Here is a 26495-nt window from a genome sequence, read left to right as displayed (position 1 = left end):
TGGGTAGGCACATGGACTCTCAAAGAGCGGTGGAAGATCAACTCCTCTTTGACTGTCCGTTTGCACTTCAGTCCTTGGTGTATGTGATGTTAGCACGCAAATGAAAGGAACTAGGTATTTAGGACGCGACGAATCGACAACGAATTTATGCGAAATGTCTTCCAGGCATAATTATTTCCAATGTTATGCACTAATATACCTTCAACTTCTTAATATACGAGGCCATTTCTTGGTAAAATAAGTAAACTTCGAATATTTAACCTTGAAATGCATATTTGCCTAGTTGCTAGATCCTCTCTCCGAATGGCGGCCAAATTGAGCTACGGTACATCTCCTCCCTCCTAGCCTGTATGCAAAAGGCAGGCAGTTCGTCTTCCTCAGAGTGGTCTTATCACCATCTGGTGATGTTTCTTGCTTTGGTTTTGGTGGGCTGGTAATCGCTGCGACCCAATTGGTTCACCCCAGCGTTGTTGCGTTGAAGTTGTTGAGGAAGCTCATAGGGACCGAATCGCTTTTCGTCTCGTTGAATAGGGGTCCTTTTAGCAGTTTGATAAGACCAAACTGTAATTTTCTTTTTCTTTTGGACCTAGTTGTGAACTGTACTCGGTATTATCATTAAATATTTTGAGTCTAGATCCTTTGGGGTGTCGGCGGGATAAGAACCAAGGCCCACTCGATCCCGACAGTGCATGATTAACACCTGACGTGCCGCCCCTGCATCGCCAAAAAGCGATGTTACCGGAGGGGCCCACTGCCCCTGTGTTGACAGAGGACGGTGCAGGCCGAAAAGACGGATGTTGGGCGTTCCCTCGACGCTGACAGCATCGTGTGGGCTCGGAGCCACGATTTGCCCGATCTAGAGGTGTCTTCCTCGGCTGCCACTTGTGCGGCAGGCTTGGACCCCATGTATGGTTCCCTTGTGATATAAAATGGGAGAGGGCTTGAGGTTTTAGGAGAGTTGTTTTTAGGCTTGGGAGAAGGAGGAGAACAATGCTGTATCGGAGGCGTTGGAAGAGGGAGTCTTAGCTCCCTGTGCAAGCTCTTCATCATCAAGAAGATCAGACAAGGATGACGTAGGGTTTCACATTTTACGTCTAGCAGAGCCCGTAAAAACGCGAATCGAAAACCCAGAGTTCATTGCACCAAACTCGTGTTTACGGGGCGTAAAATGGCTGGCGCAGAACAGAGCCCGTAAACCAAAACTGAAAAACGGAATATTGAACAAAATTATTACAACAATTTTGGGAAAATTGAACAAATGAAAAATGTCTCAACCAAATTACAACAACTCTCGAAAAATTGGACAAATGAACAAATTTCTCAACAATGATACATGTGACAAACAAAGGAATGAAATGGTAGGATCAAAGGCGACGGCCATGTCGCTGCCAGTGGTGCATCTTCAGATCATAGACGAGCTGGGCATGGGTGCTGGCATTCTCAATCTGCCGATGAGTTTCAAGGAAAACTTCAATGCGATACGGATTGTGTTGGGGTTCCACTCGGGTGCCAACATTGTCATAGAAGCAGGGCAAGCTCAACTCTCTTTCATCCTCGATGATCATGTTTTGAAGAATCACACAACATGTCATGATGTTGACAAGGGTTTTCTTGTCCCAAACTCGGGCTGGGCCATGAACAGTGGCAAACCTTGCTTGCAAAACACCAAAAGCTCTCTCAATGTACTTGCGAGCTGCTTCTTGAGTTTTGGCAAATTCAGATTCTATTCTATCTTAGGGATCCTTGACAGACTTAACAAAAGTTGCCCAATCCGGATAGATGCCATCGGCTAGGTAATATCCTATTGTGTACTCATTGTTCATGACCTTGTAGTTGCAAGTGGGTGCTTCCCCATTTGCCAATTTGGCAAACAAAGGGGACCTTTGCAGCACGTTGATGTCATTGAGTGTCCCCGGCAAACCAAAAAACAATGTCAAATCCACAAATCTTGCGATACAACGGCCTCAAGTACAATGGTTGCATCTTTGCTCTTGCCACAGTATTGTCTGTGCCATGTCTTGGGACAATTCTTCCATGTACAATGCATACAATCAAGACTGCCAAGCATGCCCGGCCTACCTCTTTTCTAATTTATCTCCATCAATCGTTTGGTGTCATCCTCATTGGGAGCTCGGAGATAGGTTGGCCCAAACAACTTGATAACCAGGCGAGCAAACCTGCGCACCGACTCCGATGTTGTATCTTCGCCAATTCGAAGATACTCGTCGGTGTAATCCGTAGGGATGCCATACGCAATTACCCTCATGGAAGCATATATTTTTTGGAACGCGCTGAAACCCATCACCCCGACGGTATTCCTACGTTGCTTGAAGTAATTCGAATTTGCTTCGCAGGCCTTGACGATGCGGACGAACAAGCTACGCCGCATGCGATACCTCCTACGGAATAGATGGGGAGGATAGGTAGGTACGTCGACGAAGTAGTCTTCCATCAGCTGCTCGTGTCCGAGTAGGCGATTCCGCTGGATGTGGTTCCGGCCCAACACGGACCCGTGCCTCCGATTCAGCAGCTTCGCGCGGTCCTCCAGCTCCTTGTTGGAGAGTCGGAGCATGGTGGCATCCATCTCGTCGTCCTGGAGCAGCTCGTCGAGGTCGGAGTCGTCCGAGCTCGACGAATCCAACAGATCGACATCGACAAACTCGTCGCCCGAGCTCATCCTCGATTCGGACGGAGAGGCGGCGGAGGCGGCACCCGGAGTTGGGCAAGGAACAACAGGCGGGGTGCGAGGTGACCTGCGCTAGCTCCGGGATGCGGAGCTCGGGCGAATAGGGCGGTGCGGTGGCAGCAGAGTGTGGTGGCGCGCGGGGAGGGAGAGAGCGAGCGGTTGCGTCAGCTGAAATTTCAGCGCGCCCTAGATAGGGATCGAGCGTTCGGTCGCTCGAGCGATCCGTACAAATACATACCGATTTGGGTTTTTGGTCTCAGCCCTAACTGATCGGTGCCATTTTTCAGCAACCCATAAACAGACGGTTATTTTTCAATTTTAGTTTGTTTAGGACTCTATTAGAGATGCTCTAAACCTGGTTAAAAATCATGTCTCTGTTGCGCTTGATCCCGTTTGCAACGTCTTGTGCCTCTAGCCGAACAAAAAGGGGTGCAATATTTAGTGGTAAAAAAAGGTGCCTTTATTTTCTCATAGCGCCGTGATTTAATTTTTCTACGAATATTTGCACATATGTATGAGTTGAATGTGTTTAGTGTTAAATTCATCTACTTCATCTAAATACATTTTAGTGTGTATATTTTTTTTTAAACGATCGTCATGCTGAACTCCTGGAATCTTCGAAGTTTTGTCGCCCTTGAGAAAGTCAGGTGGCTTAATGTGTGTCTGTTTCAACAATGATCCTGATTGCAGCTAATCCTGATCGTGTCTTCAGCGCTAATAAGTTATGTTCCTCACACTGCAGGTAGCAAGGCGCACGGAGACCTGTGATCTTCATTTTAGCCCAATTTGTCATCTTTATGTATGGTCTAGAGTAGAAGTGGCATTTGGTTGAGGAAACTTTACTGTGCTTAATTAATAAGTCGATACAAATGTTCTAACGAAGAAAAAACGAAGTTCAGACAAATAACTAATGCCCGCATGGGGGTGCAAACATAGAAAGCAGTACAATTAACGGAGGAACAGAGGAAAAACTACGCTTTGGCTATGTATTTTATATTTTTATTTCTGCTTTCTGAAAGAAATTACCATCGGGAGGGATGTCATGTAATTTTTATCTCACTTCATTAGCACAAGAGTGCCAAAGAATTGCTCAAAGCCCTTGCGCAATAACCCCAGCATCACTTGGCGAGAAGGATTTCGTGAAGACGATGAATCAAAATAGGGCACCAAACTGTTACCTCCAGGACAAAAATCAGTAAATCCTCTCAACAAGTAAAACTTGGAACATCAGAATTTCCTTGATTAAACGAAGCCAAAGCGATACTAACGAAGACAAGAAATGTAGAGCTGCCATCAGAAGAGATTGTAAGATATTTTCTGATCTCATAGCATCAGGCAAAACTCGCCATGAATTGCTCGAAACCCTTGCGCAATAATCAAAACATCACTTGGCAGCAAGAAGAAGCACATCCTTTTACGGTAGCAAGAAAGATAGGAACACGCCCAGCATAAAAGATCAGCAAAACGTAGCATTCGGGATGCGAAGAGCGACATCTGCGATTTCAGCTAGGGTTTGGGTTGGGGGTGTATGAGAAGAGCTTCCGCGGCGCCCGGCGGTCAAGATCTGGAACCGGACGCACTGCCGTGTTCTTTTATAGAGAGACCGGACGCCCTACTATAAACGGACGGCGGGGAACCCGTAAACAAAGAGAGAAGACGTATTACTGGGTACCACAAGCCATCCGCAAAAGCGTATTATGTGATCAGCGCCGTCCTGTAGACTGGGCGGCTGAGGAGGCGAGGAATGTTTGGATTCTTGCACGGCTGGTGACTGACAGTCCGAGCAATCCCAGTGCCGGCCATGGCGTGCGGTCTCCAGCCGCCGCTCCACGCCGCCTTCTCCTCGCCGCCTCGCGCCCTCCCCTCCCGCTCTTCCTTCCTCCTCGCGGCCGGAACCCTACCGCTACTCCCTCGCGGGCCTACGGTTTCGCGCCACCGCCTGTCCCCTCCCCCGCCGCGCGCGCTCCCGGACACTGCCGCGGCGGCCGCGGGCCTCCGGGACGTGCTCGCCGACGCCTTCCTGGCGTATCCACCGACGTGGACTTCGGCCGCCGCGACCAACCTCGCCATCTTCGTCGCGGGCTCGCCGCTGCTCCTCTCGGGCCTCTCCGCCTCCGGCGTCGCGGCCGCCTACGTTCTCGGCACCCTCACCTGGCGCGCGTTCGGGTCCCGGGGTTACCTCCTCGTCGCCGCCTACTTCGTGGTTGTGAGTGGATTCGGCACTGCATTATCTGTTGTTGCTTCACGTCGATGTTGTATCTTGTTTGAATTGGAAGCCAGGCTGCTGTGGTAAATCTGAAATTCAGCAATACTGCCGGTTTGGTCACGGTTTAAGTTACTCTCGTGGGTGGCATAGGCAAACCGCAAGCCAAATGCCTAGAAGGCCATTTTTCTTGCAGGTCGCCATGAATCTTTACCATAGGTACAGCATTCGTGTTGCTGGCAATCTGGGAGGGGCAGTTCTTTCTTTCCTGCTATATGTGTACGAGATCAATGCTTTGATAGTGGTTAGGATGAGACACCACTTTGAAAATGGTTGTTGTCTCTTGCATAGATGGACGCTTTCCTTATGCTGCTTATATTCAAATGGGGATTAATTTCATCAGTTTGGAAATCAAGGAAACACCAAACATCGAAACATATTGGTTCTGCTCTTTGAAAGTGCTGATGAACCGTGAGTGAGTGATCATTGCATGTTCTAATCTTCAAATTAGATTGAGGTTGTGTACTTGTTAAAGCATAACTGATGTATGCATTTCCTGTGAAATTGTCTTCAAATTTATGGCAATAAGGTAATAACATTGTATCATTACTCCATCGTTAAATAAGCAAGGTTTGTAAGGTATGGTACTGTGGCCCCTTTCTGTTCGGAAATCAATCAGTTCTAAATTTAAGATGTATGTGTTGTATAGATTGTAAGGCATAGTTCCATGACTTCCTTAGGTTGCTTGCGCAAACTGAAAAAGGCAGCTAACCTTTTCTGTCTATCGTTTCAATCCTAGTACATCATAATTCTGGGTTGCTTATTTTGCATTTGATATGCAGGGCACAGCAGTAACGAAGTTGAAGATAAAACAGAAAGAAGCTTTGGGGGTGGCTGAGAAAAGAGGAGGAAGGAGAGGCCCTGGAAGTGTGATTGGTTCTAGTGCTGCTGGTTGTGTCTGCGCTCTTCTATCCATATATAATGTAGGTGGTGGAGCATTCGCTGAACTCTGGAGACTAGGATATGTTGCTAGTTTCTGTACTAAACTCGGTGATACAGTTTCAAGTGAAATAGGGAAGGCCTATGGAAGAACAACGTAAGATTCCTGTCACTTCGCTCTTTATTTTTATATGACCTTTAAGTAGCTCATGGCTTAATAAGTTGTCCTTCAGTACATTGCAAATATTAATTTTGTAATATCATACTTAGAGCTCATTTCTGGTCATTTTGTAGAGTAGGTACCTGGTGACAACGTTTAAGATTGTTCCAAGAGGTACAGAAGGTGCAGTCAGCATTGAGGGTACTCTTGCTGGAATTGTAGCAGCAATGTTTCTGGCAGGTGTTGGTTACAGTCTGGGACAGGTACATAAGTTCATGAATTTTTTTATTATGAAAAGCTTCTTCAGTGATTTAACTGCAACCAGACTTGCATTTGTCCTGTCGACTGTCGTTATATTATGCCCGTACACATACCGGACCAATGTAGGGAAGCATGAAACCTGCATTGCATAGGTCTACCTCTTGCGTATCGCACCTACCGTGTCACAATTTTGATATGGAATTGACAGTAATTAGTAAATTATACTTGGAATGTGGTTAAAAAAAAAAACTGTTTTGCATCACAGGTGAATGTACCTCAAGTTGTGCTATGTGTTCTTGCATCCCAGATTGCAAATTTTGGCGAGAGTTTGATTGGAGCGACATTACAAGATAAGGAAGGTTTTGAATGGGTGAGCTGAATTTCTAGATTGTTATATAATTGTTTTATGTGCAAGCCTTCTTAGAGTGTTCCCTAGTAAGCTGGGTTTGTGTTTTCTGGTTCTATTATTCATTTTGATAGTTAGCCGCTCTTATGTGCATAAGCAAGTCCTGCCTGCCTGAAGTTACATTGCAACTTTGCAAGTACCTCTAGGTAAAGGCTCCATTAGGTATTGTTGTGGCTTTTGATGACCTTATTAGACTGGACTGCTTTTAGAATCTTAGTGCTTGGCAGGCTCAATTTTTCTTAATCAAATTGATATTTAATGTACTTTTGCACTCAAAAAATACTTCCTCCGGATCGGTTTAACAGGTGCGCACCCAGTTTAAGTCAAAGTCCAGTCACTAATTTAATCAATAAAATATAAATTATATGTGTACAAAATCTGTACCATTAGATTCTATTCAAAAAAGGTTTCCAATGATATAATTTTTATGACATATATTCCATATTTTATGGACCAAAATAATGGTCAAAGCAATTTTTTGATCTACGTGCTGAACCGGAGTTAGTAGATGAGCTGGGTAGCACAATTTATCAAACTTTAATCAGTTTTACCAAACAAAACAAAATTTGAAAGCTTTGATAAACAAGCACGGACATCAAAATGACCACAAACTGAGCCATGCCATACTGAAAATTTCAAATAGGATCATCTTGCATACAGGCTCCAATCACATTTGTCCTCTCTGGACAAGCATCCTTTTTACCCAACTTGAACTCGTAGATCATTTGAGTGTATGACATATTGCTGTTGCCACCTGAAGGCCTAAACGAGATTTTGAGCTTGCGGAATAATGCAAATGCTGCATATATAATAAATAGTTCTAATACTGTGGTACTGGTATGCCACTTGGACGCATAGTCTGTTCATGCATCTTTCCAAGGGCTTGATGTACAGGATTTACCAATTCAATATTCACATTTCTGTTTCGTTAGGCCCAGCATTATGCATGCGACTTACTGAAAGAAAACCCCTGAATCTTATGACTGGGCAGCAGCTTCTCCCTCCTTTTTCAGGGATGCAAAGTAAACTCTCAGGCTAAGTAGACACAGAACATCCATTTATCAGAATTAGTGTCGACCTTTATCTCCTTGGGGAAAATATTAGTGATACCACACCTCACATGATACCATGATACCATTTCACAAAATTTAAATTTGTAAGTGACACAAAAATTTATAATAAATTTGTGGCTGTTCACAAGATGTGTGTTTACATTGTCTAAAATTTTCAGATCCAAATTTAAAATACACAAAGAGAAACAAAAAAGACAAATGTTGTGTGAATAGTGACATTTTGAGTTTTTGTCTTTATGTGACACTATTCATGCTAGATTTCTCTTTTTTGTTTCTCTAAGGATATTTCGAATTTGGTTATGAAAGTTACAAGGTATGTAAACACACATCTTGTGAACACCGAAAATTTTAGTTCCGAATTTTTTGACATTTACAATTTAAATTTTAAAGAGTGGTATCATGGTATCAAATAAGGTGTGGTATCACTAGATATGTTAAACTGCCACGGCTAAAATTTAGTTCACAAATTAGCTCCTCTACCTCAACCCAATGTTTTTGGTTTGTTCTTCAGGGTGACATTGTGTCTGTTTCAAGAACACTATAGCGTCGCTAGAAGACTGAATACTGCTTATTTAAAGTGTATTTGAACTTTTTTGAAGTTCCCACAAAGTTAATGGTCACTATTTCCCTGTGCAGATGAATAACGATGTTGTCAACGTGCTCAACATCTCTGCTGGTGCCATTCTGGCTGTTCTAATGCAGTGGTTCCTTGGGTGCCCCTGATCAATTTTTTTTCTTGACTTCTCTGCAGTGCACCCGATCACATAATTTTGTATAGTGATATAGACGGGTGCTACGGCAATTGTTTATCATGTTTTTTGGAGACGTCTGAACTAGAATCATAGAATGATAGATTCCGACCTGTGGGAGTCACAGCTGAGTGGATGTGCATCTGTGGTCGTAAGTTTTTTCGTTGTTACGTGTTCCTCCTTTCTAGTGCATATCACCACCACTCACCAGCTTGTTTTCCCTGCATTGCTTGCTCTACCTTTGTTGCGGATGGCTTTAGGAAGGAAATCTGTCTCTGAAACTTCTTGCCCAGAAAAGCTGATCTTGCTGCCTTGCTACTTGATGCTTGGCCGGATAATGTTGCATATCCGTTTTTTATACTCATGCAATCTCCAAACAGTACTTTTCATCGCGGTTAAACTCATGACGGGACAAATTACATGGTTTGTGATCGATCCACTATCATGGTTCACGAGATGACACGGTTGCAGCTCCGTTGTCCTGGGCAGGCAGGTGCAGTGCAACTGTGCAAGTATCACATGGCGTTAGCCTTTGTAGCGAATCTGAACTCGATCGGTCATTTCAGCCTGCCATACGGCGTAGCCATGCACGGCTTCCCACTATTGGATGGGCCAGGCCATCTTTTGTCACCTCGGCCCGCGCCTGGGTGAGGGCTCGGATGGTACCTGATGTAGCCTCGTACGAGCGGCACTTTTGCCTCCTATTGGTTTGTGATCTAGATAATGCGTTTCCGGGCGTGTTTATTCTCGCGACGTATTTCTAGGATTTTCACTGTACGACTTTATGTCTTGTCATGCCTTTGTTTGAACAAGCATTGGGAACAGGGCTGCTGAGCTTTTCGAATACTTTTGTGTTTTTGAAATGCTTGTCCTCAAGTCCTTTGTACAATGCGCATTTGCTTTTGTTGCATGGTACTGTAGTACCTGATAGCTCCTCGCATGGTTTCGCTATGGCTATGTTTCTTACCATCAGAGAGCAGCATCCGACACACGCATTTGCGTAAATATAGACCGCGTTTACGTCGCTGTGAATAGGTCAGTCATTTCGCGTTGGACAGTAGGGTTAACGTATAGATCCATTTTTCGGCCGTAAACAGTCACGGGGCCGCTGGAGTTAACTCCTGCTGACCAGATGACCAAACAAAGCATGTTTCCTTGACTGCCACTAAAATTAAACTAACCTTCTCTGGTCGTTTCTGTCAGCACCACGCCTTTCTGACGTATGAACACCAACATACAGGCATGCCGCGTGCAGATACAGATACAGGTGACCCACCATAGCTATGCCGTGACGGGTCCCTCCCGTTTGCACTTGAGCTGATCGATTCAGGGAGGAAAGGGTAGGGCCTGGAACTGGAAGGCATGCGTAAACCCAGCGTTTGCCAGTGCCCTTAACTGCTGCTTGAGCAGTCAAATTATGTACTGGATCTGTGATCCTGTGGCGAGCGAGGACCATATGCGCGGCCCCTTGTGGAGAGCACCATGACGTGCCACACTGTGCGCGCTGTGCTCTGCTGCCTCCTACTGTGCAGACAAATGCCTCCTGTGCGCAGCTCGTACGTACTTGCTCGTGCGAGCGAGTGAGGCCGAGGTTTTCTCGGGCGATCCAGACGCAAAGCTTTGCATGGTGCGGTGCCCATTTCTTCACTCTCTCTCTCTCTGGCCAATGGCCATGGCGGGTCACGTCTGGATCGTCACGTCAATCACCGCACTCTCGCCGGCCCCATCTGCATCGCCCGCACGGGCGACCTCCACTGCTGCATCTTAAACCCCTAGAAAAAGAAAAACCACACCACCATCAGAGGCAGAGCCTAGCCCCGGAATGCACAAGCAGATGAGCATGAGCACAGCAAAGGCGACAATGTCGGCCTCCATCGCGGTCTTCCTGTGCTTTCTCTCCATGGCAGCCGCGGCGGCCATGGACCCGGCGGAGAGGGAGACGCTGTTCCTCGTCATGGACGCCGTCTCCTCCGATCGCGACTGGCGCTCCGAGACCCCCGACCCCTGCGGCACGCCGTGGCCGGGCCTCGAGTGCAAGCCGGCGCCGGCCGGCAGCAACAGCACCACCAACGCTGCTGCCGCAGCGCCGCTCCACGTCACGCGGCTGGACTTCGGCGTGGACCCCAACCCGTCGTGCAAGGACGCGGCCACCTTCCCGCCCGAGGCGTTCGCGCTGCCGCACCTCCAGTCCCTCTTCTTCGTCGGCTGCTTCAAGAACCCGGCCGCCCCCACCGCGCTCCTCCTCCCGCCGCCCGCCAACCTCTCCTCCTCCGGCCTGCAGCAGCTCAGCATCCGCGCCAACCCGTCCCTCTCCGGCACCATGCCGCCGCAGCTCGCCAGCCTCAGGTCCCTCCAGGTGCTCACCGTCTCCCAGAACGGCCTGATCCGCGGCGAGATCCCGCGGGGCATCGGGGGGCTCAGGTCCCTCGTCCACCTCGACCTCAGCTACAACTCGCTCTCCGGGCCCGTGCCGGCGCAGATCAGCGAGCTCACGGGCCTGGTCGGCCTCGACCTCAGCTACAACTCCCTCTCCGGCCCCATCCCGAGCCGGATCGGCCAGCTGCGGCAGCTGCAGAAGCTGGACCTCAGCTCCAACAACCTCACCGGCGCCGTTCCCGCCACCGTCGCCAACCTGACTTCGCTCACCTTCCTCGCGCTGAGCAGCAACGGCCTGACCGGCCGCTTCCCTCCCGGCATCTCCGGCCTCAAGAACCTGCAGTACCTGATCATGGACAACAACCCGATGGACGTCCCGCTGCCGCCCGAGCTCGGCGGCCTCGCCCGTCTCCAGGAGCTCCGGCTGGCCGGTTCCGGCTACTCGGGGCCCATACCGGCGGCGTTCGGTCAGCTGGCGAGCCTCACCACGCTCTCGCTCGAGAACAACAACCTCACGGGCGCGATCCCGGCGGGGCTGACCAGGCTGCGCAGGATGTACCACCTCAACCTCAGCAACAACGGGCTGGGCGGGGCCGTGCCGTTCGACGGCGCCTTCCTGCGCCGGCTCGGCCGCAATCTCGACCTCAGTGGCAACCCGGGGCTGTGCCTGGACGACCGGGACGTCGTGCGGGATGTCGGCGTCGGTGTTGGTGCCTGCCGAGGCGGCGGCGGTGGTGATGGTTCGTTGGCGCGTGACTCCGTGAGCAGTGCCACCGGAGGAGTGCTGACGGCTTACACGGTCATCTTCGGCCGGTCTCGCCTGCTCGGCCCTGCGTGCGTTGTGTTCATATCCTCCATGCTTTTTTTCCTTTGATGAATGATGAGTAGCGTAGGCGTAGACCGTAGTATCGATAGGTCCCTGGTGTGGTAGTACCCGTGTACGTATTTGTGTGTTGCAATACTAATTTGTCTACGATAAGGAAATAGTAGAGTTGCAGACGTTGTTGACTTCAGGCTCAAGCACGGCGTTTTCTGATACGTCCACGCAACAGCTGACTAAGCGCATGTCTAACAGGTTTCGTATTTTTTCGTCCCTTAAAACGCGACTAGAGGGCCCTGTATCCACTTTTCGCCGGCCAAAAACTCGGACGAGCTAGCAGAACCCGTATCCCCATCCCGTAAAACACAACAGCAGTGTTTTACGGGTTGGGGATACGGGTTCTGCTAGCTCGTCCGAGTTTTCAACCCCTCAAAACAGGGTTTTTTTTGACAAATTGCGTATTACAACCAACACAACATTCACATAAAATAAATGTTTTACATCACACAATAATCGTCATAATTATTACAATAATGTTTTTTCAAAATGTCAACAAATGTTCTAATGGAAGAATTAAACAAATAACAAATGTTTCACACATACAAGAATAGGAAATGAATGTTTCACACATACAACAATGGGAAATGAATGTAATAACTCATTGGCCATGCAATTGCCAATGGTGATCAATCAGATCTTGGGTGAGCTGGTGATGAGTCTCGGCATTTTCAATGCCTCGATGAGCTGCAAGAAAAACTTCAATCCGATCAGGGTTCCTCCCTGGCTGCACTCGGGTGCCAACATTGTCATAGAAACATGGCAAGTTCAAACATCTTTCATCTTCAATGATCATGTTGTGAAGAATCACACAACATGTCATGACATCAACAAGAGTTTCCTTGTCCCAAAACCTTGCAGGACCCCGGAGAATTGCAAACTTTGCTTGCAAAACACCAAAAGCTCTCTCTCAATATCCTTGCGGCATGCCTCTTGATTTTTGGTGAAGCAAGCTTCCTTTCTTGTCAAAGCCTTGTCTTTTTTCTCTTTTATGGACTTGACAAGGGTTGCATAGTTAGGGTAAATACCATCTGTGAGATAGTACCCCATGCTATACTCATTATTCATGACTTTGTAGTTACAAGTTGGTGCTTCACCCATAACTAGTCTTGCAAACAAAGGGGATCTATTCAAGACGTTGATGTCGTCGAGTGTCCCCGGCAGTCCAAAGAAAGCATGCCAAATCCATAAGTCTTGAGAGGCCACAGCTTCAAGAACAATGGTAGCATCACAGCTTTTGCCACAATACATTCCATGCCATGCTTTTGGACAATTTTCCATATCCAATGCATGCAATCCAAACTACCAAGCATCCCCGGCCACCCCCTCTTTTTATTGATCTCCATGAGCCTTTTTGTATCTTCCTCATTTGGAGCTCGGAGATACGTCTTTCCATACAACTTGATCACCATCTTGGCAAACATACGCACGCAATCCATGGTTGTTTGCACACCAATGCGAAGGTACTCATCGGTACAATCTGCTGGTATACCGTATGCAATAATCCTCATGGCGGCAGATATTTTTTGATATAGGCTAAATCCCATGACTTGGGCAGCGTTTCTTCTTTGCTTGAAATAATTGCAATTTGCCTCGCAATCTTTGACGATTCTCTCGAACAAAGTCCTACGCATTCGGTACCGTCTACGGAAGAGGCGGGGAGGATAGGTCGGTACCTCGGCAAAGTAATCTTGCATCAGCTGTTCGTGGCCGAGTGCGCGGTTACGCGGAATGCACATACGCCCCATCACGGATCCCTTCCGCTGATCCAGAAGCTTGGCGCGGTCCTCCAGTTGCTTCATGCCGAACAGGAGCAGCATCGTCTCCGTCTCGTCGTCGTTGAGCAACTCGTCGATGTCCGAATCATCGGAATCCGATGAGGACCAATCGGTCGACGTCGCGTCCAAATATGCCATGTGCACATCCTCCGACGCCATCTACCACGGTATAGCATACATCATCCGCGAATACGGCCATTTTATCGGCGAGAAGGAAGAAGAACGCGGCAGAATACTCACCGGCAAAAACGGCGAAGAAGACCGCGGCGGGGGTGCGGCGGGTGTCAACACCCGGATTTTTAAGTCCAGATGCCTATTATGCCATACATCGCAATCCCAGGAATATTGTTTTTGCGAGACATAATAGATTGATATCACAACACATCATTCATTACATACCATAATCGTCTTACAAATAGAGGATCACCTGATCCGGTCTTACAACATAGTGGATCTAGAGATCCAATTACAAAACACATATAGCGGAAGCGAAGTAGTAGCGGTCGGGGTCCATCTATTTCACAGGCAACTGTTGACGTCAGGAGTGATCCTAGTTGTCGTAGACGTCCTGCGGTCCATCTTCCTCGTACTGCTGTTCTCCTTCATAGCCTGGCCATTTGAATAGCCAGGGACAAAGCCATGAGTACTTTAAAGTACTCGCAAACTAATACTCGATGTAAGCATTATCAACTATAGTAAGGGGATGCTAAGCTCTAGGTTTATTTGCATAAAGCCAAGTTTATTTCATAAACATTTAGTAAAGATGCTTGAATCGCTAGACTAACTCAAGTGGGAACATTAGTGTCATTCCCACAACTCTGTTGTAATTCAAGTCAAAGTCACCATTTCAAGTTCAAATCACCAGTCACCCTTCACTGTCACCTTTTTGAAAATGGTCTGATGACGGAACAGTATGGCCTTTCCAATCGTCCGTAACCGTGGACACGGCTATTCGAATAGTTCTACACTCTGCAGAGGTCGTACACTTGTGCCACAATATTTGCAATAATCCGTCAGGGTTAACTGGCCCTGATTTATCATACTCCGTATGCGGACTACCAACCATAACCTTTCACTTATATACTCTAGTACAGGCACCTCTCCCCATGAGCTTGGCCTCCCGGTGAAAACCAACCTGTTAACCCGGGAACTGCACAGGGCTTGGGCCGGACAATTCACCTCATTCACGTCATATCACATCATTTCTTTTGTAGAGGCAGCCCTCGGCATAACCCCGATGACGCTTGTTTAGAGGGAACCCATACTAAAGCACATAAATTTCTAGTTAAGCCCTTACCCATGTCGGGTATTGTGGGGGTACTTGCAAAATTGGAATGGTATCGCATCCGAACCCAACCATCGGTTTTTGTAAAGTTCACCATGTCATTCACAAGTCACATTCACCTTCAAAATCTTTCAATAGAATGACTCATCATTCCTAGGTTTTCAAAGTCATTTCATTTCACAAGTTCCCATCTAGAGTAGTCAAGTTTATTTGTTAGCACTAGCCACTAATCATGAGGGGTGCTATCTAGCTTTCATTGCTCTAGGCTAAATTTGATACTCTTGTAGTATTCTATCCCTAGACCAAAATTAACTATAAAAGCAAGTTGTAATAATCAAAGTAAAAGCTTGTAAGAATAAAACTTGGGATGGGATCATGAAGCATAAAGTAAATTGGTGAGTGTGCCTTGCTCTAGTAGAGCTTTGCACTTTGCAAGAATATTAGCTTGCAAGAGTATAGCTTGTTTTGGGGTTAGCTTGCATGAATAATAGCTTGCCTTGGTTGGAGTAGTGATCAAAGTTCTCTTCCTCTTCAAAGTAGTCCTCCTCCTCCTCGATGTACTCCTCGGTACTAGCGTCTAGATACGGGTACAATACACACAATTACCACACAAAGCCTAAGTACCGGACTAAGCACACACATAACTTACTCCTACTAAGTTGTCACTTAACATGCTTATTAGGTGAGTTGATTTAATTCTATTCTTAAGAAAAATAATTTCCTCTCATTATAAATATTAGTTAGAGTTTCTATTTAATTCTTGAGAGAAAATAATTTCCTCTCATTAAATAATATTAATATTTAATTTCCTCAATTAATGTCCTATGACCTAGGTTGACCAAAGTCAGCCTCTTCATAAGGATTAATTGGGAAGTGATTTAAATGAGGCACACCACCTCATGCCTTTTTACTACTCATGATTAATGATTTAATATCATCAACTAATTTAATTGACCATAGTCTATACCCCATATTAATCTTAGTTGAGGCAAGATTTAAATGAGACCACTACATCTCATAAGATTTAATAAGTAGCCTTGAATAATTTAAATACTACTATGAAAATGCTTGATTATTTTCAAATAAAAACCTATGGATTATTACTACATGTGTCATCAATTCTCATTGAATCCTTTGGGGTAAGTATTTAAATGAGAGGCTACACCTCATATAGTTTAATACCACATACCAATGATGAAATGAGGTGTAACACCTCATACCATTTAATAACACTACATATGATTTAAATCTCTAAGTAATTCATATAAGTGAGTTTGGCCAGGGGTCCAAACATCACATGAATTCATTTGAGACAAGATTTAAATGAAGTATAAAACTTCATAAGACTTTACTTAATAGTTTTGGACAGTATCAACTATTTAAACTAGCCATATTATCCACTACTTAAACTAGGGCATGATCATACAAAGTGACCACACCATTTTACTGCATAAACAATTGGTGTAAGTCAAATGTGAGCTATTAGAGTTGGAATTAACTTAATATCTATTTTGGTTGATTTTTAAGAATTATTTGAATAGGGAAAAGTCCCTGTCTTGTTATTTTTGTCATATTTATTCTACAACGAGTTTGACCATGAGGCCAGTAGCATGTTGTAGAGAATTTTGGTGGCTTTCCAACAATATAAAATTTACTGAATTTGGTTTATCCAATTTGAAATGGTTGAATTTCAAAGTTTGGGCAGTATTGAATATTGTTTGGAATTGTTTAAATTGAGTTTGAATTAAAAAGGCCGGCGGGAAAAGCTAACGGGCCAGAAGATTTGAAAACGGCCGGGGCAGAGTTGGGCCGGCCTAGCAGTGCGTCCAGCGCGCAGCGGGCCAGCTGACAGGGGGACCCAGCTGTCATTGGGTTTAATACCCGAATCGGTACGGGGGAAAGATGGCCGTTAGATCAAAACGCGATCGCACGGCCATGAGTCGTCGTCGTCATCGACGAGAAGGGCTTACAGTGGCGGCGAGGCTAGGGGGTCGACGGCGCTTCTGGACTCCGGCGAGGGGTGGCGACGGTGCTAGGCGAGGTTGTCGTCGATGGCGAGTCGATTGGTACTGGTGGCGTCTCCGATGGTGCCCGAATTCGTCGGCGGCGATCTCAGCACCTCTGCGGGCTTCCGGCGAGCAATTGGCCGTCTAGCGGCGGCGATGTGCAGTGGAGAGGGGCGGAGGAGGTTCAGAGAGAGGAGAGGAGTGGATTTGCTGTGGAGATGAAGGCGCGGGGAGTCCCCTTTTTATAGCAGCGGAGGGAGGCGAGTGTTGCGGCGAAGTCGAACATGGCGACGAGGCTGCGGCGGGCTAGCGAGCTAGGCGAGGGCGCGGCGCTCGTTCAGGCACGTCCGTGCGGTTCTCCCGGCGATGACGGCGAGACTAGGCGGTGCCCAACTCGGTCGGGCGCGTGCAAACATCCGCGCGGCGGTGGCGGAGGGTTTGGTTGTTTCCGGCGACGGCGGGCACGGGTCAGCGACGCGAGGATGTCCGTATGGTTCCTGGTGTGGCGGTGAAGCTCAAGGCGCTGAGAGGGGGGCCAGGGGTGGCGTCGAGTGCTGGGGCGGCGCGTGCTCTGCGCTGCCCGTGGCGCGCGCGTGTGCGACGCCCACGGCACGCGCAGGACGTTGCGGGTCTGTCCGTGTCTGGTGTTGGCAGGTCGATCTCCGGCCATGGCGGTGCTAGGCACGCTCAGTAGGGTGTGGTGGCCTCATTTGGCAAGGGGGCCAGAGCTGAGGAAGAGAGGGAGAAGAGGAGGAAGAACATGGCCGGCATGGGCCGGCATGGCCATGGCTAGGCCATGTTGTGCCCTCCTCCTAGGGTTGCTGTGGTGGGGTGAGGCAGAGAGGGGACAAGGGAACATGTAGAGTAGGTTGGGGGCATTAGGGTTGGGGTAGATCACTATTTCAAATAGTGTGGGTATAGTTCCCTATTTGTAATTCATCAATTTTGTCCAAATTTGGTTTAATTCAAATAGTTGACCACTTTGAAAAGGGTGTGTTTGGTTTGGTTCTAAGTGACCAGAGGCAAAGAGAGGTGGTGGTGGAATTTAGAAAATCCAAGAATTGCAAAAAGGCTAAGTGTGAGATTGTTCACATTAATAAAAAGTTCCAACTTTGCATGTGTGTAGATTTTGATCCAAAAAGAATTTGGCATATATTTCTTCACATAAAGTGTTCACCTTGATGTCCTCTTGGATGACATGCAAAGAGTGGTAAGAGTTTAGTTTGAAAATTTTGAAATGTAGGGGCTCAAAGTGGGGACCAGATTATAATGGGCAGATTTGACCATTATTCTATGTGACCTCAATTTTTATTTGAATTCGATTTAATTGGTGTTTCTATGATTCACAAAGTTGTAATATGAGTTTAGTAACATTTTCTAACTAATGGTGAAGATCAATTTGGTCTAGGGTCAAAATTTATAAAAATGGCATAGAGCCATATGTGAGGGTTTGTGATTTTCTAACCTTTTATTCTTTTATTTTTCTTTTCTTTACTTTGGCCAGAGTGAGGTTTATTTGGGGTTGGATTGAGTTGGGAAAAAGGTTCACACCATTTTGGGACAAGGTGGGTGCCTAGGTCAAATTTTAATATTTTGGTTAAGTGTCACATATGCCTCTATGCATATGTTTGATTTTATTTTGTTTATCACTTGAATTGGTTGATAAGTACTTTATTGAGTGTGTTGAGGTATTCCAAATCATCTACCCCTTTTAACACTCAAGGTTGGGGCCTTTGCACAAAATTGGCCATAGGCTTGCATATGCCTTTCTCTTCTTTAAGATCTTTCCTTTTTATTTTATTCTTGGTGGGTGACAAGAGGGATGAGGTTTTAGGGTTTAGTGGGGTTCACCATGGTTCACCACTATTTAGAAAAATAAGAGAGGTAGGGTTCAAGAATTTACACATTAGGGCTATATGCCCACATATGTCTTTTTTCTTTATTTTTGGATTTCTCAAAATAGATCCACTGGGTTTTGAGAAGGTTAGGGTTTAGGTTTTTCTTATTTGATTTCTCTTTTCTTTTATTTGGTTTGGGATCTTCACTTGATCACTTTAGGGTTTTAGGGTTTATCACATAAGCATAATAACACTCATCATGGCAAAACACAGGGATTGGGTATGAGCACTATGCCTTGCACTCTATTTAAGAAAAGTTTTTGTTGGTTCTCATTTTTGGAAAAAGGAAATTTATTTTATCTTTGTTTTGAAATTTGGGGTGTTACAAATCCTTCCCCCTTAAACAAATCTCGTCCCGAGATTTTAAGAAAAGTTAGGTTCCTAAGAGAGATTGAGCATTTTATTAACAGGAGGACATACTTGGCATGGTCCGGGGTGCTTCCTCGAGCTTCAAGTGGCGATCATGTGGTAGAGACGGCCGTTGTTGTTGTTCTGATTCCTTCTTCCGGCAAAGCGGCGCCGTTGCTGAGCGAGTGTCTGCGATGTTGGCGGCAATCCGGCAAGCTTCTTGGGGCACTCATTGGAGAAGTGACCCACAACTCCACATTCGTAGCAGCTTGACTGTGGACTTGTCTTTGGGGTTGACGGGAACATCGTTACTCCCGATCCACGGGGCAGTATTGGGGTTGTTGTTGTTTCCCTTGTTGTTACTGTTGTTGTTGTGGTGGTTGTTGTTGTTGTTGTTGCCTCCGGGCTTCGGGGGTCCTCCGTTGTTGTTGGTGTAGTTGGGGCGATAATTCTGAGCAGGGGGCTTGTTGTATTTTGGAGTAAATCCTCCAGATGAGTTGTTGCGGTACTTCTGGGTATTGCTGGACCCATGCTGGTTCATCATCCGGCGTTTGCGGTTCTCGTTGGCTTGATGCAGCTTTCCTTCCATCTGTATGGCTGAGTCCACAAGGGCTTCTAAGTCAGCGAACGGAATGTTCACTAACACAGTTTGCATCTCGTCATGTAGTCCGTTCAGAAATCTTTCCTTCCTCTTCTCATTGGTGTCTGTCTCATCCGGGGCGTACCTTGACAGAGTAAGAAACCTGTCGCGGTATTCCACCACGGACATTCTTCCTTGCTTGAGTTCGCGGAACTCGTCTCTCATCTTCTTGATCAGTCCTTGGGGCACGTGATACTTGCTAAACTTGGTCTTGAAGTCTTCCCAGGTCATCATCTGTCCCGCATTCATTGCGCGGGCGCTTGTCCACCAGGCTCGTGCAGGTCCTGACAGGTAGTGTGTGGCGAACAGTACTTTCTCTGCGGCTTCTACTCCCGCAACTTCTAAGTTGTTCTCCATTGTCTGGAGCCAGTCATCAGCATCAAGGGGTTCTTCTGTTTTACTAAACATCGGAGGGTTGGTGTTCTGAAAGTTCTTGAGCTTTGATCCTGGGTGATCATGGTTTCCATGGCCTTGATTGTTCTGAGCTATCTGTTGCAGGGCAGCTAAGTTGGCTTGTCGTTCAGCTCTCGTGGCTTCGCGATCTTCCATCATCATCTGGAGCATCTGCATCATTGCGTCTTGGTTGCGGTTTGGTGGGGCCATCTGAAGATTGAGATAGATGATAAGATAAGAGGGAAATTTCTAGGGGTTTGTTTTGGTTAAATTTTTAAAAGGTTCATAAAAATCTTGATTAGTGTTGCGGGGGTAAAAACCAACAACACTTTTTCATTCATACCAAGCATCACACATTACAAATCTAACACACCGTTGGTTTGAAGAACCATTCATCGCTCTACGATACAAGGGGGATCCTGATACAAACTCACACCTACGATAGTGCCTTAATAATACTACTCTTCAGGGGGAATTCTTCTTCTTCACGAGTGAGGTGCTTGGCGAGAGGCGAGGGCGTTATCCAAATCCCTGCGGGTTTTGTACCGCTCGAAGTCCCGAGGGGCTTTATAGGGGTTCATCTCTGGTTGTGGTGGGGGCATGGTCATTGGTCTTCCCATGGAGTCGTGTCTTGGGTAGTAGATGAAGCGAGTGTTCTTGATCTTGTCCTCATTTTGTCCACACAGACGGGAAATTGCTTCTTGCATAGCTTTGTCTAGTCCTTCCTTCCAGGTGTTTCCCGTTACAGAAAACCATATGGTTTCCCATACCGGGGCTTCAAGCTTTCTTCCTAGGTCAGCGGAAACTTCCCACCGGGGTGATCCTCCCAACTGATTATTGAAGGATGTTCCGAAGAACTCGGGGTACGGGTGTCCTAGATATTCCACTAGTTGCTTCAAATCCTTTTCGAACTTCAGTTCTCCTCCGTGACCAAGCTGATAGCATTCCCATTGGTATTCCATCTGTGAGAAATTTAAGATGACTACGTTAGAGAAGTGATCAAGTGTGCAAAATTTTATGTAGGATTATAAGGAAAAGTGGAGTACGGATCTCTTATTTTGGAAAAGATCTCAAGGATAAGAGTGAGAATACGTTTTCATAAATATCTACTGTATTTGTTTTTTGAAACTAAGTTTTTCAGACGTCCATTCTAACTAGGGTCTCCTAAGGTCAACAATGGCTCTGATACCAACTTGTCAACACCCGGATTTTTAAGTCCAGATGCCTATTATGCCATACATCGCAATCCCAGGAATATTGTTTTTGCGAGACATAATAGATTGATATCACAACACATCATTCATTACATACCATAATCGTCTTACAAATAGAGGATCACCTGATCCAGTCTTACAACATAGTGGATCTAGAGATCCAATTACAAAACACATATAGCGGAAGCGAAGTAGTAGCGGTCGGGGTCCATCTATTTCACAGGCAACTGTTGACGTCAGGAGTGATCCTAGTTGTCGTAGACGTCCTGCGGTCCATCTTCCTCGTACTGCTGTTCTCCTTCATAGCCTGGCCATTTGAATAGCCAGGGACAAAGCCATGAGTACTTTAAAGTACTCGCAAACTAATACTGATGTAAGCATTATCAACTATAGTAAGGGGATGCTAAGCTCTAGGTTTATTTGCATAAAGCCAAGTTTATTTCATAAACATTTAGTAAAGATGCTTGAATCGCTAGACTAACTCAAGTGGGAACATTAGTGTCATTCCCACAACTCTGTTGTAATTCAAGTCAAAGTCACCATTTCAAGTTCAAATCACCAGTCACCCTTCACCTGTCACCTTTTTGAAAATGGTCTGATGACGGAACAGTATGGCCTTTCCAATCGTCCGTAACCGTGGACACGGCTATTCGAATAGTTCTACACTCTGCAGAGGTCGTACACTTGTGCCACAATATTTGCAATAATCCGTCGGGGTTAATCTGTCCCTGATTTATCATACTCCGTATGCGGACTACCAACCATAACCTTTCACTTATATACTCTAGTACAAGCACCTCTCCCCATGAGCTTGGCCTCCCAGGTGAAAACCAACTCGTTAACCCGGGAACCGCACGGGGCTTGGGCCGGACAATTCACCTCATTCACGTCATATCACATCATTTCTTTTGTAGAGGCAGCCCTCGGCATAACCCCGATGACGCTTGTTTAGAGGGAACCCATACTAAAGCACATAAATTTCTAGTTAAGCCCTTACCCATGTCGGGTATTGTGGGGGTACTTGCAAAATTGGAATGGTATCGCATCCGAACCCAACCATCAGTTTTTGTAAAGTTCACCATGTCATTCACAAGTCACATTCACCTTCAAAATCTTTCAATAGAATGACTCATCATTCCTAGGTTTTCAAAGTCATTTCATTTCACAAGTTCCCATCTAGAGTAGTCAAGTTTATTTGTTAGCACTAGCCACTAATCATGAGGGGTGCTATCTAGCTTTCATTGCTCTAGGCTAAATTTGATACTCTTGTAGTATTCTATCCCTAGACCAAAATTAACTATAAAAGCAAGTTGTAATAATCAAAGTAAAAGCTTGTAAGAATAAAACTTGGGATGGGATCATGAAGCATAAAGTAAATTGGTGAGTGTGCCTTGCTCTAGTAGAGCTTTGCACTTTGCAAGAATATTAGCTTGCAAGAGTATAGCTTGTTTTGGGGTTAGCTTGCATGAATAATAGCTTGCCTTGGTTGGAGTAGTGATCAAAGTTCTCTTCCTCTTCAAAGTAGTCCTCCTCCTCCTCGATGTACTCCTCGGTACTAGCGTCTAGATACGGGTACAATACACACAATTACCACACAAAGCCTAAGTACCAGACTAAGCACACACATAACTTACTCCTACTAAGCTGTCACTTAACATGCTTATTAGGTGAGTTGATTTAATTCTATTCTTAAGAAAAATAATTTCCTCTCATTATAAATATTAGTTAGAGTTTCTATTTAATTCTTGAGAGAAAATAATTTCCTCTCATTAAATAATATTAATATTTAATTTCCTCAATTAATGTCCTATGACCTAGGTTGACCAAAGTCAGCCTCTTCATAAGGATTAATTGGGAAGTGATTTAAATGAGGCACACCACCTCATGCCTTTTTACTACTCATGATTAATGATTTAATATCATCAACTAATTTAATTGACCATAGTCTATACCCCATATTAATCTTAGTTGAGGCAAGATTTAAATGAGACCACTACATCTCATAAGATTTAATAAGTAGCCTTGAATAATTTAAATACTACTATGAAAATGCTTGATTATTTTCAAATAAAAACCTATGGATTATTACTACATGTGTCATCAATTCTCATTGAATCCTTTGGGGTAAGTATTTAAATGAGAGGCTACACCTCATATAGTTTAATACCACATACCAATGATGAAATGAGGTGTAACACCTCATACCATTTAATAACACTACATATGATTTAAATCTCTAAGTAATTCATATAAGTGAGTTTGGCCAGGGGTCCAAACATCACATGAATTCATTTGAGACAAGATTTAAATGAAGTATAAAACTTCATAAGACTTTACTTAATAGTTTTGGACAGTATCAACTATTTAAACTAGCCATATTATCCACTACTTAAACTAGGGCATGATCATACAAAGTGACCACACCATTTTACTGCATAAACAATTGGTGTAAGTCAAATGTGAGCTATTAGAGTTGGAATTAACTTAATATCTATTTTGGTTGATTTTTAAGAATTATTTGAATAGGGAAAAGTCCCTGTCTTGTTATTTTTGTCATATTTATTCTACAACGAGTTTGACCATGAGGCCAGTAGCATGTTGTAGAGAATTTTGGTGGCTTTCCAACAATATAAAATTTACTGAATTTGGTTTATCCAATTTGAAATGGTTGAATTTCAAAGTTTGGGCAGTATTGAATATTGTTTGGAATTGTTTAAATTGAGTTTGAATTAAAAAGGCCGGCGGGAAAAGCTAACGGGCCAGAAGATTTGAAAACGGCCGGGGCAGAGTTGGGCCGGCCCAGCAGTGCGTCCAGCGCGCAGCGGGCCAGCTGACAGGGGGACCCAGCTGTCATTGGGTTTAATACCCGAATCGGTACGGGGGAAAGATGGCCGTTAGATCAAAACGCGATCGCACGGCCATGAGTCGTCGTCGTCATCGACGAGAAGGGCTTACAGTGGCGGCGAGGCTAGGGGTCGACGGCGCTTCCGGACTCCGGCGAGGGGTGGCGACGGTGCTAGGCGAGGTTGTCGTCGATGGCGAGTCGATTGGTACCGGTGGCGTCTCCGATGGTGCCCGAATTCGTCGGCGGCGATCTCAGCGACCTCTCGCGGGCTTCCGGCGAGCAATTGGCCGTCTAGCGGCGGCGATGTGCAGTGGAGAGGGGCGGAGGAGGTTCAGAGAGAGGAGAGGAGTGGATTTGCTGTGGAGATGAAGGCGCGGGGAGTCCCCTTTTTATAGCAGCGGAGGGAGGCAGGGTGTTGCGGCGAAGTCGAACATGGCGACGAGGCTGCAGCGGGCTAGCGAGCTAGGCGAGGGCGCGGCGCTGTTCAGCACGTCCGTGCGGTTCTCCTGGCAGTGACGGCGAGACTAGGCGGTGCCCAACTCGGTCGGGCGCGTGCAAACATCTGCGCGGCAGTGGCGGAGGGTTTGGTTGTTTCCGGCGACGGCGGGCACGGGTCAGCGACGCGAGGATGTCCGTATGGTTCCTGGTGTGGCGGTGAAGCTCAAGGCGCTGAGAGGGGGGCCAGGGGTGGCGTCGAGTGCTGGGGCGGCGCGTGCTCTGCGCTGCCCGTGGCGCGCGCGTGTGCGACGCCCACGGCACGCGCAGGACGTTGCGGGTCTGTCCGTGTCTGGTGTTGGCAGGTCGATCTCCGGCCATGGCGGTGCTAGGCACGCTCAGTAGGGTGTGGTGGCCTCATTTGGCAAGGGGGCCAGAGCTGAGGAAGAGAGGGAGAAGAGGAGGAAGAACATGGCCGGCATGGGCCGGCATGGCCATGGCTAGGCCATGTTGTGCCCTCCTCCTAGGGTTGCTGTGGTGGGGTGAGGCAGAGAGGGGACAAGGGAACATGTAGAGTAGGTTGGGGGCATTAGGGTTGGGGTAGATCACTATTTCAAATAGTGTGGGTATAGTTCCCTATTTGTAATTCATCAATTTTGTCCAAATTTGGTTTAATTCAAATAGTTGACCACTTTGAAAAGGGTGTGTTTGGTTTGGTTCTAAGTGACCAGAGGCAAAGAGAGGTGGTGGTGGAATTTAGAAAATCCAAGAATTGCAAAAAGGCTAAGTGTGAGATTGTTCACATTAATAAAAAGTTCCAACTTTGCATGTGTGTAGATTTTGATCCAAAAAGAATTTGGCATATATTTCTTCACATAAAGTGTTCACCTTGATGTCCTCTTGGATGACATGCAAAGAGTGGTAAGAGTTTAGTTTGAAAATTTTGAAATGTAGGGGCTCAAAGTGGGGACCAGATTATAATGGGCAGATTTGACCATTATTCTATGTGACCTCAATTTTTATTTGAATTCGATTTAATTGGTGTTTCTATGATTCACAAAGTTGTAATATGAGTTTAGTAACATTTTCTAACTAATGGTGAAGATCAATTTGGTCTAGGGTCAAAATTTATAAAAATGGCATAGAGCCATATGTGAGGGTTTGTGATTTTCTAACCTTTTATTCTTTTATTTTTCTTTTCTTTACTTTGGCCAGAGTGAGGTTTATTTGGGGTTGGATTGAGTTGGGAAAAAGGTTCACACCATTTTGGGATAAGGTGGGTGCCTAGGTCAAATTTTAATATTTTGGTTAAGTGTCACATATGCCTCTATGCATATGTTTGATTTTATTTTGTTTATCACTTGAATTGGTTGATAAGTACTTTATTGAGTGTGTTGAGGTATTCCAAATCATCTACCCCTTTTAACACTCAAGGTTGGGGCCTTTGCACAAAATTGGCCATAGGCTTGCATATGCCTTTCTCTTCTTTAAGATCTTTCCTTTTTATTTTATTCTTGGTGGGTGACAAGAGGGATGAGGTTTTAGGGTTTAGTGGGGTTCACCATGGTTCACCACTATTTAGAAAAATAAGAGAGGTAGGGTTCAAGAATTTACACATTAGGGCTATATGCCCACATATGTCTTTTTTCTTTATTTTTGGATTTCTCAAAATAGATCCACTGGGTTTTGAGAAGGTTAGGGTTTAGGTTTTTCTTATTTGATTTCTCTTTTCTTTTATTTGGTTTGGGATCTTCACTTGATCACTTTAGGGTTTTAGGGTTTATCACATAAGCATAATAACACTCATCATGGCAAAACACAGGGATTGGGTATGAGCACTATGCCTTGCACTCTATTTAAGAAAAGTTTTTGTTGGTTCTCATTTTTGGAAAAAGGAAATTTATTTTATCTTTGTTTTGAAAT

General features: G+C 45.7%; 2 protein-coding genes across 2 annotated transcripts; both read left to right on the top strand.

The window, feature by feature from the left end:
- The first annotated feature begins 4487 nt into the window (after nucleotides 1–4487).
- Nucleotides 4488–11727, top strand: LOC124663195 (receptor like protein 29-like). Its single transcript, XM_047200920.1, has 2 exons — nucleotides 4488–4892; nucleotides 10510–11727. Exons 1-2 carry the CDS (start codon nucleotides 4488–4490, stop codon nucleotides 11725–11727), a joined length of 1623 nt encoding a protein of 540 aa, XP_047056876.1.
- On the top strand, nucleotides 5873–8684 carry LOC124665755 (protein VTE6, chloroplastic-like). The gene is made up of 4 exons (XM_047203137.1): nucleotides 5873–5985; nucleotides 6123–6251; nucleotides 6515–6619; nucleotides 8365–8684. The coding sequence occupies exons 2-4, from the start codon at nucleotides 6216–6218 to the stop codon at nucleotides 8449–8451; spliced, it is 228 nt and encodes a 75-aa protein (XP_047059093.1). The 5' UTR covers nucleotides 5873–5985; nucleotides 6123–6215; the 3' UTR covers nucleotides 8452–8684.
- Nucleotides 11728–26495: the final 14768 nt, after the last annotated feature.

This window comes from Lolium rigidum, chromosome 6 (genome assembly GCF_022539505.1).
Source record: "Lolium rigidum isolate FL_2022 chromosome 6, APGP_CSIRO_Lrig_0.1, whole genome shotgun sequence".
Lineage (NCBI taxonomy): Eukaryota > Viridiplantae > Streptophyta > Magnoliopsida > Poales > Poaceae > Lolium > Lolium rigidum.
This window is presented reverse-complemented; position numbering and strand designations above follow the sequence as displayed.

Excerpts from the sequence above, each read along its gene's own strand:
- LOC124663195 (XM_047200920.1), top strand. The coding sequence starts at position 4,488 with ATGGCGTGCGGTCTCCAGCCGCCGCTCCACGCCGCCTTCTCCTCGCCG. Across the intron at positions 4,893-10,509 it reads TCGCCGCCTACTTCGTGGTT|TGCAAGCCGGCGCCGGCCGG; the intron begins GTGAGTGGATTC and ends CCGGGCCTCGAG.
- LOC124665755 (XM_047203137.1), top strand. The coding sequence starts at position 6,216 with ATGTTTCTGGCAGGTGTTGGTTACAGTCTGGGACAG. Across the intron at positions 6,252-6,514 it reads TTGGTTACAGTCTGGGACAG|GTGAATGTACCTCAAGTTGT; the intron begins GTACATAAGTTC and ends TTTGCATCACAG. Across the intron at positions 6,620-8,364 it reads ATAAGGAAGGTTTTGAATGG|ATGAATAACGATGTTGTCAA; the intron begins GTGAGCTGAATT and ends TTCCCTGTGCAG.